Source organism: Oreochromis niloticus, linkage group LG14 (assembly GCF_001858045.2).
Source record: "Oreochromis niloticus isolate F11D_XX linkage group LG14, O_niloticus_UMD_NMBU, whole genome shotgun sequence".
Lineage (NCBI taxonomy): Eukaryota > Metazoa > Chordata > Actinopteri > Cichliformes > Cichlidae > Oreochromis > Oreochromis niloticus.
In genome coordinates, this window is record NC_031979.2 from 14,480,625 (window position 1) to 14,491,765 (window position 11,141).

The 11,141-nt window shown below is 41.8% G+C and overlaps 1 protein-coding gene across 2 annotated transcripts; it reads right to left on the bottom strand.

The window, feature by feature from the left end:
• Positions 1-367: 367 nt before the first annotated feature.
• Positions 368-10,880, bottom strand: npat (nuclear protein, ataxia-telangiectasia locus). Of its 2 annotated transcripts, none has more exons than XM_005474549.4 (17): positions 10,655-10,880; positions 10,371-10,489; positions 10,214-10,274; positions 10,047-10,119; positions 9,809-9,849; positions 9,226-9,468; positions 8,976-9,051; positions 7,990-8,113; positions 7,686-7,777; positions 7,497-7,578; positions 7,312-7,408; positions 7,080-7,196; positions 5,188-6,603; positions 4,812-4,912; positions 3,207-3,300; positions 1,725-3,073; positions 368-1,110 (listed from the first exon to the last, which is right to left on the bottom strand). In XM_005474549.4, the coding sequence occupies exons 1-17, from the start codon at positions 10,689-10,691 to the stop codon at positions 1,030-1,032; spliced, it is 4,203 nt and encodes a 1,400-aa protein (XP_005474606.1). In that variant the 5' UTR covers positions 10,692-10,880; the 3' UTR covers positions 368-1,029. The 2 variants fall into 2 exon arrangements, with proteins under 2 accessions (XP_005474606.1, XP_013124832.1); XM_013269378.3 differs by having other exon boundaries at positions 888-1,110; positions 7,686-7,774.
• Between the last annotated feature and the right edge of the window lie 261 nt (positions 10,881-11,141).

An 11,141-nucleotide genomic window follows, 5' to 3' on the forward strand; every position in this document is an offset into this window, starting at 1 on the left:
TCAATAGGTAAGCATGTACCTTGAGTCATGCGGTACACCTAAACGTCATTGGCACCAGTAGAATCTACAAATCAGTCTGGCTGCCTGAGGTTATGGCCATCAGGTTTCAAATGTGACACAAGCATCCTTGAAGGATTTCCTCGACATTTTCAGCCATCGAAGGACAACACTGACAAAAAATTCTGAAGTTACTGATGTTTGTATGAGATGCAAACCTTGTACTTTCCAGAGCTCCAGATTTCCTAATCATCCTGTGGTGTGTTGTCCCAGCCTTCACACAACATTCACACTGGACAAAAAACTTGTTCTTTTAGTCTTTATAGAGACTTAGTAAGTATGGCTTTAAATGTAGACAAAAGAACAACCATGATTTTCTTTGTTTTATTAAAATGAAGCCAAGTATACAAATCTGAACAGCTTCAACAAAGCATCTGATTCTGAAAAAAAAAAAGAAATATACATGTATATGCTACTAAAACTTATATTCACATTAGTTTTTTATTTTTCAAATAAAATGTTTCTCAACTCAAAAACAGGAGCTATACTTCAGTGTTTTTAAAAATTTCTGCTAGAAACATATTCCAAAGTGTAATTTTAGATACCGACCTGTCAGATGTCAAATAGGTCGGTATTTATCAAAGGAGTCAAATATTGACCAAGGCAATTCTTTGAGTCGACCATTAACACACACCCACTCTGTCAAAGTGCCCAAAATCAAAACTGTTCCACAACAGAAGTCAGAATGTAAGTCTATGTCCTCATGTTCATTACTGAGTACAAAGCGTAAAAAATCGAAAGTGCAATGATTGCTTTGCTACTGTTGCAACATGATCATGATCCATGTCACCTTCACTGGAGGAAAGAGGCTTTTGCCAAAATTCCCACACTTTTTGAAAAATCCATTTCAACTTTAATGTCTCAGGCAAAGTTATTAACAGGAACCAGATGTACTGTGTTATCAGGTGGCTTGTTCTATTTCTGGATTGTAACACAAGTTACGACAGTCCTTTCCTGTTGGTGTGTCCGGTTTCATTCATCATAGTGAAGTGAAGACAGAAACTTATCCACATCCAAGTCTTCAGGGAAATAATCTATAATTTTCTTCCTTTCCTGCAAATAAAATGAAAGCAATAAATAAGAGTTTTATGACAGAGCTAGGTATCAAACATCTCCCTTCATGTGTATGTGTTTGTCTTTACTTGCTTTGCTTTTCTTAACAACTCAACATCTACTTTACACTTGGCAGGTTTAATACTGGAGGATCCAAAGATGTGCAGTGTCAAGATTCTTTGAGTGGTCCTCATATTTGGCAAGAAACTTTGTCACGCTTTCAAAACAGTCACATAGCTTGCCAACAGGCAAGACCGGCAATCGCACAGGATGCCAGGATGTTAGGACCCAGTTAACTGGCTGTGTACTTGCCCAAGCACCTCATTCCACCTTCATCATACTGGAAGAGTATATCGTACCAAATAGGCATGTTTTGAAGAGACCATGAAGTACTTGGGCAATAACAAAGTGTGCTTTATTTAGTAAATTAGATTAGGTTCTTGTTGAGACCATATATAAATAATAAACACCGTAAAAAGGACTGATACGCAATGGAAGTTCATCTGGTGTCCACACACCTTTGATAATCACTACACAAAACAAAACACAAAAGAGTTGAATACAAAATAAAGAGGAAAAAAGAGAGTGGACAAAAACCATGCTGCTGTACTTACCCGGTCTTTCTTTTTGGTGGGAGATCGTTTTGACTCTTTCTTTGGAGGGGGGCTGGATGCTGAAATAGGTTGCTTGCGTTTCTTTGAGTTCTTTGAGCTAGTAGGCGTCTTTTCTCCTATTTCCTCCTGACGCAAACTGTCCTTCAGTGGACTGCCTGTCCTGGCGATGGCAGCACGTGAAAGAATCATGAGTGTGTGAGCAGCCATGTTAATGCTGTTTTCACTGCCGGCTTCACTGGCAGGGCTGCAGCCAGGTACATCTGGGGTGTTGGGAGGCATTAAATGCTTTGGAGTACCCTCTCCGTCTTTACCCTTTCCATTTTGTTGAGGAGTCCTGGGACAATCAGCAGGTGCTTCCTGCTTACTGCCGGTTCCAGGAAGGTCTGAACTGCTTGCTCCAAGCACTTTGTTTGGATTTGAGGGAGATTTGAGCCCTTGAATGTCCTGAAGCATCTCAGCTGCCTGTTTAGCCAGAGAACTGGTTTTAGACGGTGTTTTTGTAACTTTGGACTGACTCTGAGATGCCGGCTGAGTGACGGCTGGAGGGCTCAAGTCTCTTGATGCTGAGGATGAAGCTGCTGATTGCTGTTGTTGCTCTTGCATGCTACCCTTCATTTCATTCTCCTTGTTAGCTGTGACATTTGGCATTTCCTGAGAGGGAGTCTTCTTTTCTGTACGTCCCTCACGTGGTTTCAAAGGCACCTTCTCTGCAGATTCTTTCCTGCTGCTTTCCTCTTTGTCCTTCCTACTTCCTGATTTCAGTGCAGAATCAGACTCTGACCTGGAGTTATGCGAATCCTTAGGTTTTGAGTTATCTTTATGTGCATCCTGACTGCATTTCCTCTCAACAGATATTGATCTTTTTTCTGATTCTGACTTTTTTCCAGCCTCAACTTTTGAAGCATCAGCACTGCTGGTACTGGCACTTTGAGACTCCTGCTTGTGGGTGTTATGATCCTGCTTGCGAGAGCTCTTTTTAGCAGAATCTTTCTGGTACTGTTGTAAAGAAAAGGGCTCCTTCACTAAGCTTACTCCAGCCTGCGGACTTGCTAAACATCTGACAGTTTCTACCCTCCTCTTGGGTTTGTTGCCACCCAGGATAGTTGGTCTTGTTCGAACAACGGACTCTGTATTAGTTTTCTCAGTCTGCTGGATAGATGGTGATGGGGATGTACTTGCAGTCATGGCTGTGCTGGTTGTAGTCGTTTTAGCAGTTTGTGGTTGAACGTCTGCAGAAGAGTCAAAACATAAAATTCTCCTGTGACTGGCACCGTTTGCTGCATCCTGCTGGTCTGTGTTTCCAGCTGATACAGGTTGAACCACTTTACTGCCCAGATTTTTCTCAGTGCCTGGAAGTTAGAGAAATGAGGCCGTGAAATTAAAACATTATGCAGAGCAAAGATGCATTCAAAAAGGGATACCATGTAATTTTTAGCCAGTATACATCTTCACCATGGAGAAGCAGGTTAACCTCTAACTTACCAGCAGCTGCAGGTTGTTTGCTTGCGACGGTGGGAGTTTTGGACGGGACAGTTTCTGTCTGCTCTACTGATACAGGATTCTGTATGGCAACAAGCTGTAAATGTAACAATGAATGGGTTAATGTGGTTTACATGTGAAGAAGCAGAAGCAGAATGTCTTACTTACAGAAAGTCTTGGATAAACAATAATAAAACAGATCTCCAATTCAAAACTGAACAGACACTTGACTGGGTCAAAACTGACCCAAGCCATACTAGCATAGAATATGAACAGTATGTAAAGGTTAGAGTATGTTTATCCTTTTGAAATACAATGTATAATACATTTTATTTACCAGTTTGCATTGCACATAAGATAAAGTTAACACATTGACCTGAGAGTGGCTAAGTTTGGACAGTTTTGTTTACTTAGTGGTAGGGATGGGTACCGGTATCATTATGGCACCGGTTCTGACATAAACGGTAGTAACCAGACCAAAAAGCAGCGCACATTTCGGTGCTTTATTTCGGTGCTTTTTTTTTACTGAGATGTCATACACTTTGGATTCTAGCCAATCATTTTACCTTTGCAAGCGTAGTAGGCGGGCCCAGGTACGTACGTTCTTTTAGAGCAGAGCTACAGATTAAAAATGCCCAAGGCAAAGCGATCAAAAGTCTGGCTGTACTTCACAGCAAAAGATGCAAACTCAGCAGCCTGCAACAAGTGCTTTAAGCTGATACTGTGATACTGTCAGAGGAGGTAACACCTCAAATCTGATGAAACACCTGGCGACGCATAGCGTTTTTTTAAAAGCCGAGAAATGCACCGTGTTTGACAGCTTGCTGCAAGACCTCACACCATGCACATCTACTGCGGGTGGGTTGCCTGTTATCGGACGTGGAGTTAGCAACATCCCCCAAGAACCCGAAGAGTAGAGTCCTGGCCCCTAGCCCTGTCAGCGTAGCAGAAATGATGACGGATGATGATGGCAGCAGCAGCCGTTCTCCTCTGCGTGAGTAGCTTAATGTTGTTCAAGTGTAATTAACGTTGAGTACGCTAACAACATTATTACATTAATGCATGTAAGGTGAACTAGCAAACACCGTCGTAGTTACATGCGGCTGTCTTCTTGTTTGATGGCAGATACTCCCTTCACCCTGGCCAAAAAGGCTAAAATGACCAAAGAAAAAGTGGGAAACAGTTAAACATGAGAGGTTTTTGGACAAAGTTTGTGTTTTCCCATTGTTTAAGCACTGCTTCCAGCCAAGAGTGAGACCATATATGCCCTATAGCTGCAGAAAAGGCTAACATTGTTATCTTTTTACAAAAAAAACAGCTAAACATGAGAGGTTTTTGGACAAAGTTTGTGTTCTTCATTCTTTAAGCACCGGCTCGAGCACTGTTTAAGCACCGGCACCGTTTCAAAAGTACCGGTTTGGTACTGGTATCGGATAAAACCTAAACGATACCCATCCCTACTTAGTGGCCAATTTGGTCTGAAAGTGTCTCAAAAAATAAATAAACAAATAAAGCTTTTCTCACTCCATCATTCTGGTTAAAATGATAAGAAAGGAAATGCTTTTAACCGCAAACCACATGCTCCGACTAACAATAAAATGATCTTACTTGATTGGACACCATCTGCACTTTCCCCACAGGATTCGGTCCTACAACAGAAACAGGAAGCATCATGGGCTTCACGGGTGATGGCAGGACGAGTGCTGACCCTTCAAACAGGAGCACAGATGTCATTGTCTGATAATTATGATACTGAGAAAGTTACTGAAAGTGAAGGAAAAGGATTAAACATGGGGACATGCCTTGTTGCCATTAATAACTCAAAACCAAACAAGCAAACAAACAAACAAGCAAACAAAAACTATGCTTAACCACAATGTCCCTGCAATTTTCTGCCAGAAAAACTTTACTTTCAATATTTTGGACTGTAATCAGTGCAATAATGTGGAAAATTATGTCAGTTTTGCAGCCTTCTGTCTCTTACCAGTGGAGTAACTTGTAGAGCGAGTTGGTGTTGTCACTGCATATTGATTTGTGGGCAAAGGCTGTCTGTTTGAGACACCAGCAGGCAGCACCACCTGTCTGCCTTCAGCTTCGGTAGATTGGGGCTCTGTTACAAGGAAATAGCTGGCTCCTTGGATGGCAGGGTTAGTGGCATCCAGGGGTAGTTGAATTATATAGCTCTGCTGGGCCTGTGACGTCCCAGTTAGTGGAGATGCAGTTACTGCTCCAGCCTTGCTGCTCAGAGGACTAGCAAATGCCTCAGACCTTTGTAATCCACTAACTGCCTGTGCCACCTCATCCATGTTGGCCTTTGGAGTTTCAGGGCATCCTACCGACTTAGCTGGGGAGGAAACGTAAATGGTGGGAATCTTGTCTCCAGAAATGCTGGAAATTGCCTGGTTTAAGGCTGTGTCACTGGAAGAACCTTCATCTTGGTTATCACTTATGATTATTTTCAAAGACATGACATTACTGGAGTCTGTTGCAGCTGTGTTTTGGATGCTTGTGGTTAACAGATCAGCTGTTGTTGCAACTGAAGCTGCAGGAGGAGGGGCAACGGGGGCACAGGAGGAGGACGAGGATGCGGGTGAGGCAGCTGTGAATGAGGCATGTGCAGCTCTTGGACTCGCAGTGGTAGAAGCACACGTTGGTGCGGCAGGTGTTGCAGTAGATGGGGCAGCAATAAAAGCAGATGAGGGTGAGGCTGCTGAAGCTGTAGCATCTGTAGAAGAGGATGTTTTTAAGACAGATTTTGATATTACTGAGAAAGTAGACACTGGTAGAGTATCTCCTCCACTGTTTGAGACTAATATTTGAGGTAGGTCAGCGGCGGGCGCTGGAGTGATGTTCAGCTGAACTTGTTCGGGAGGCAAAGATGATGCTCCAGCTGCACCAGGTTGATCTTTAAACTCTTGTGATTGTTTAGGTTCTTGTTGGTTGTTCATATTTGAGGCCAATGTTTCCTCTGGCTCAAGAAAAGCACCAGAGTCCACTGGCGAGGGGACTGTGGAAGATTCACCAAAGACAGGTGAGACAGAAGTGCTGTCCTTTGTGGGAGGCTCCTGAGTGGCCAAACTGTCCAAAGGAGGAGGGGGAGGTGTATTCAGTGGTTCATCAATATCCATTGGTGTTTCATTGACAGTGTTAGTGAAAATTGGATCTTTTTCTTTTCTGTTTGAGTTTGTTGGAGCACTTGAGACACCTCGGGGATCCCCTTGACTCACTATCAGTCTGGCTGAACTGTTTTCAATCCTGGATGATCTGCCATTGGGACCAAGAACTGTTTTCTTTAACAGTGTTGGAGGAGCGGACTTTCTTGTCTTTCGCTCTTGCCCAGGTTTCGTCTTCACCGTCATTGGTGTTGTATCTGAAGCAGGTGAATCACTGTGTGTGGCACCTGAAAATAGAAACAGAGTTCAACTATTCATTTGTCTCCATTGTTAGCAGAAATGATAAAATGCTCGACCTCTCATAGAAAGTTATTTAAACTTGGAAAAACTTTTGGATTTTTACTATAATTTCATTATTGATGTTTCCAGGTTTTATGAAGTCCAAGTGGCAGGGCTGTTCCTGTAACCAGCTGACAACCACTCTCTTTTTCCCCACCATTCTCAACAACACCATGAACGTCTTGCAGGAGAGATTGTCTGAAAGTGCACTCCACCTCTTTGTCATGGCTAGTATTTTCCTCCAGTTCATTTCAGTTCTTAAATTAGGAATAATTATACGTACTTTTCAATTTTTGACTTTGTTTTACACAGTTTACCAACTGTTAGAAGCTCAAGAAGCTTAAGCCTTACACCTTTAAGCCCCTTCCAGACTTCCTGTAGGCATTTATGCTGCCTTTTCAACGTTTAGATTATGACAGACTACCTGTATCAATATTTTGAAGGAGTCTGATTGCAGATGTAGGTCCAGCAGTATCGGTCTCTTCTGGACTACTGCTCGTATCGCCATCTCCTGCTTCTCCATCTGTGAATTTAGTTTTATCTGCAAACATAAATTTATAAAAAGTCTTACAATAGTTCTTTAGTTAAACTGTTACAGACAGTTGCGAACCATTATTTAAAGGAAAAGACATTAAAGTAAATGAGGTCATAGTTACTGCAGTCAAAGAGGTCAAAGAGAGCCTGAAAAGCTGGGTCGGACTCAGTTTGCTCCAAAATGTCATGGATGGCGTCGTCACTCATATGAATTTCCCCCTGTATACGTGAGTGAATACTGGTAAATTACACAGAAAAAGTGAAAACACTACAAGCTAAATTTTAGGAAAAAAGAAAAATAAATCACCTGTAATCCTAGTATTTCATCTATAGACTGGTCTGTCTCCACTGTACTTGAAGAACCCTTTGATGTTTGGGGCACTGGCTCACTGATAGTAGTGATGAAACAGAGTAGGAAACAGCACAGTCATTATCAAAAACTGTGCACAATACATCCAAGTGCACACAAAATGAAGAGTCCTGTTGCGTTAATTACTTTGCAAGGATTTTGTTGATGTTTTCAGCAAGCTTCTCTTGTAATGACCTGTCACCCAGTATCTTGTCACGTGCGTTTTGTATCACAAGCTGCTGTAAAGAGTGAGATGAAACAGAGAGTATGTCATTTCTGATGCAATAAAGTAATTTTTCTTTGTATCTAGAGACACATAGTGATATATGACCATTCAGCAGATCAACAAGGTTTTAAACAACAATGTCAGTGGATTTGTTAATATGTGATTGAAGTGTAGTCTTTAACTTGTCTCTGTGATTAGGAAACCTAGCATTACTGACATACTTACAGGGAAGTTTTCATCAACAACCTCTTCAGGTTGGGGTTCTGCACTGCTGCTGCCAGCAGGTGTAGCAGATCTGCCAGGGGCACTGGAGCCACTCAGAGCACCACTTCTCTTCCTGGGGGTGTCCCTGAAGACAACAGAAAAACATTTTAAACAAACCATGGGAATAACAATAACAGCACAATAAAGTCACTGTTAAACAGAAATATCACATGCTGAAGATCTAATTAATCAATCAAGTTGGGGTGACCCAGCACAGACAACATTCCAGGTTGAGTACACATGGTTATCGGCGGTCCTGCCCACTTTGCATCAAAAGCATGTTCTTTTCGTCGCAGTCCCTTGAAGTCGCCAAATATCACTTTCTATGGTCTCTGATGGCTATATCACTGCGGACTGCTTCCAGTGTGTACACACATTAAGGAACAACATACTGATATTGAGTCATTTAGATAAACAGTGACACAGTCTTGTGACTGATTAATGTCATGTGAAATTCACTACAATCAGCATTTTTTTTTAGCTCAACCAGCCAAAGGACCGATTAGTTTATGACATGGCATCTGATGTCCTCTCCATCCACAGTTCAGAAGGATCACTACTCCTTCTAGATTGGTCAGAACTGAATCAACACAATCCCCAACTGATGTATTTTTTTTGTGCTCAGGATCACAACTCTCATTTTACGGTAAACACCCTGTGAAGTTTGACGAATCCTTAGCAAGAAAAGCTACTGAATCATTAACATTCTGGATTATGCAACACACCAAGTACATGTTTGTTGTTTCTGCAATCATTAGTCACATTTTCTGCAATGCGAAAGGTTTACTCAGTGGTACTGTAAAGTCATTGTAACAGCAAGGTCCATGCACAATTTGTGTACAATGAAAGCTAATTTTTCCATCCACTTTAGATTAGTCTGTCTTTAGCACTCTGGACAGATGTTTATGTAATAACACCTATAGTAAAGCATTAACAACTATTCTTACCATTTCCTTCGACCAGGAGACATTGGGCCTGGATTTAGCCGATGCTCTGAAACAATGATCTGCACGGGTGAATCCCCTGTAATGAACAAGTTTGAATATTTATTATTAAAAACTACATTTAATACTTAGTTAGTATGTGTGCATTAAATGAATAATGAGCTCATAGAGCGTTGCTATCTCCTTAAAAAGCTGTGATCTTAGCATCACTTTACTTTAGCATTTGTACTCAGTTGTGTGTTATATTACTGACTGGGTGTAGTCATTAATCGGCTGCTGTCATGAATATGCTGGCTTGTGCCACTGCCAGATGCTGGTCTGCTGTTCAGACCACTGTAGCACACTGGGGTGGAGTGGGCAAGCATGCTGTGGGAGGTGTGCGCTGGGCTGATGATGGTGCTCGTCTCAGAAACCGATGAACAGACAACACCACCCGCAGAAGCCACGGCAAGGACCCGCTGTCTAGCCATGTTTGCCAATCCAACACGTGAACGTGCTGCAACACACAGAAGCTGATAAGTAAATAGGTTACATATAAAACCTGAACGCTGAGGCACTGTTTGACAACTGTAAGTAATCATGGTGCCAATTTCCCAATTTGATGTATAGACAATTCAGAAGTTAATTGGGTAACATGCCAGTTCCTGAGGTTTTAGGAACAGGCAACTATAATCACAATAAGCTCATGATTAGGGAAGTCCCTTTTCAAACAGTTTCTGTTCCTACGTTATAGGTATATTTCTACATAAATGCATCAATGCATTAAACCTGATGCTTTCGGCTACATCACCACGTATTAGCCCATTACATAACAACAAACAACCTGACAAACTTACTTCTCTGACATGCTGATATAGCAGGGGAATTCTGCAATGACCTAAGGAAAGATGCAGAAAAATATTCACATATTAATTCACTGCACCAAGTTTTAGCATTGAGAAACACAGCAGCAGATGTTTATGATTCGTCTCACAACAACATACCAATCAACAATAGAAAACGATATGAAATCATTTTTCAAAATCAGCCCAATGCATCCTATGCTATCACACAATTATTAGTGAAGCTCATTACTTAATCTGGTTGAGTGTAAAATCCAGCTTTTTCCACAATGAAGTCATCACGACGGGAACCTCATGACAAGACTCTGTTGAAAATATGAGTAATCATCAGCAACAAAACCATGACATATGAACAATAATCGGTTATAAAATACTAAAGACATCCTCTGGATGGCTTACCTTTTGTTTTAGCAGCTACATACTCATTTAAAATGGTCGTCAGGCTCTTCCCAAAGATGGACTGTGTGAGGAAAGATTAAACAGAAATGCAGTCAGCTGCCATCATGACAGTTCAGGCTGTGGAGGCGGCTTACAAGAGGGAGGAAGGCACACTTACAAAAACGCAAGCAGGAATAGTCCCATCTCCTGTGGTGTGCTCGGCATACTCTTTCAGGTTGGGGCTCTCATGAATGAAAGCTTGGCTTGTAGCTGACAGCCCCTCTTCTTGGAGGTACCCTAGCGGAAGGACATTAGTAGCACCTTAGTCAGCAGTAACAGTTACCCTCCAACTGCAGCCCAATCAACCGTTAAGGCTGTGAGACTAAAGCTACCCATTTACACTCGACTGTCATTGCTGGCTAACCCCACAGCTACTCGTCTGCTATGGACGACCAGACTTACCCAAAACAAGCCGAGCGACGTCAGACGGTAGCAACATGACCGACTACTTGTTGGTAAAAGCGGCCTCAAATGTGAAAAGGTAACTCCATGTTCAGGAAAAGTCTCCGAGAAGCTCGAAAAACTGTCTGAAATGAAACCACGTCAGTGATATTATTGTGAAGGCGACGTCTTCACAATACTGCTTCTATACTCAAAAGGCGGGGAACTCAAGCACGTATAACCCGGAAGTACCAAGACCAAGCTATCGATTAGAATTGTGGTAGTTGTAGTCCAAATAGAAAAAGTCAATCTGGATAACGTTCTATAGTGTCTTACATATATATACTGTAATTTATAGGTTGAACGTGACTTCAGCATGTCGTATACCACTTCAATAACACAATACCTATTAAAAACATTAGGTTTATTTTCATGCTGATAGAAAAGTGAATGGACTCACTCAATACCAGGCATAAGAAGGAAGTGATGTGAGCAGTTGAGCCTTGCT

Bases quoted from the DNA above. Each gene is read 5' to 3' on its own strand.
- npat (XM_005474549.4), bottom strand. From the start codon at position 10,691: ATGTTGCTACCGTCTGACGTCGCTCGGCTTGTTTTGG. The intron at 10,275-10,370 runs GTAAGTGTGCCT...TTCCTCACACAG, and splicing joins CTATTCCTGCTTGCGTTTTT to TCCATCTTTGGGAAGAGCCT. The intron at 9,850-10,046 runs GTAATGAGCTTC...ATCTTTCCTTAG, and splicing joins TTTACACTCAACCAGATTAA to GTCATTGCAGAATTCCCCTG.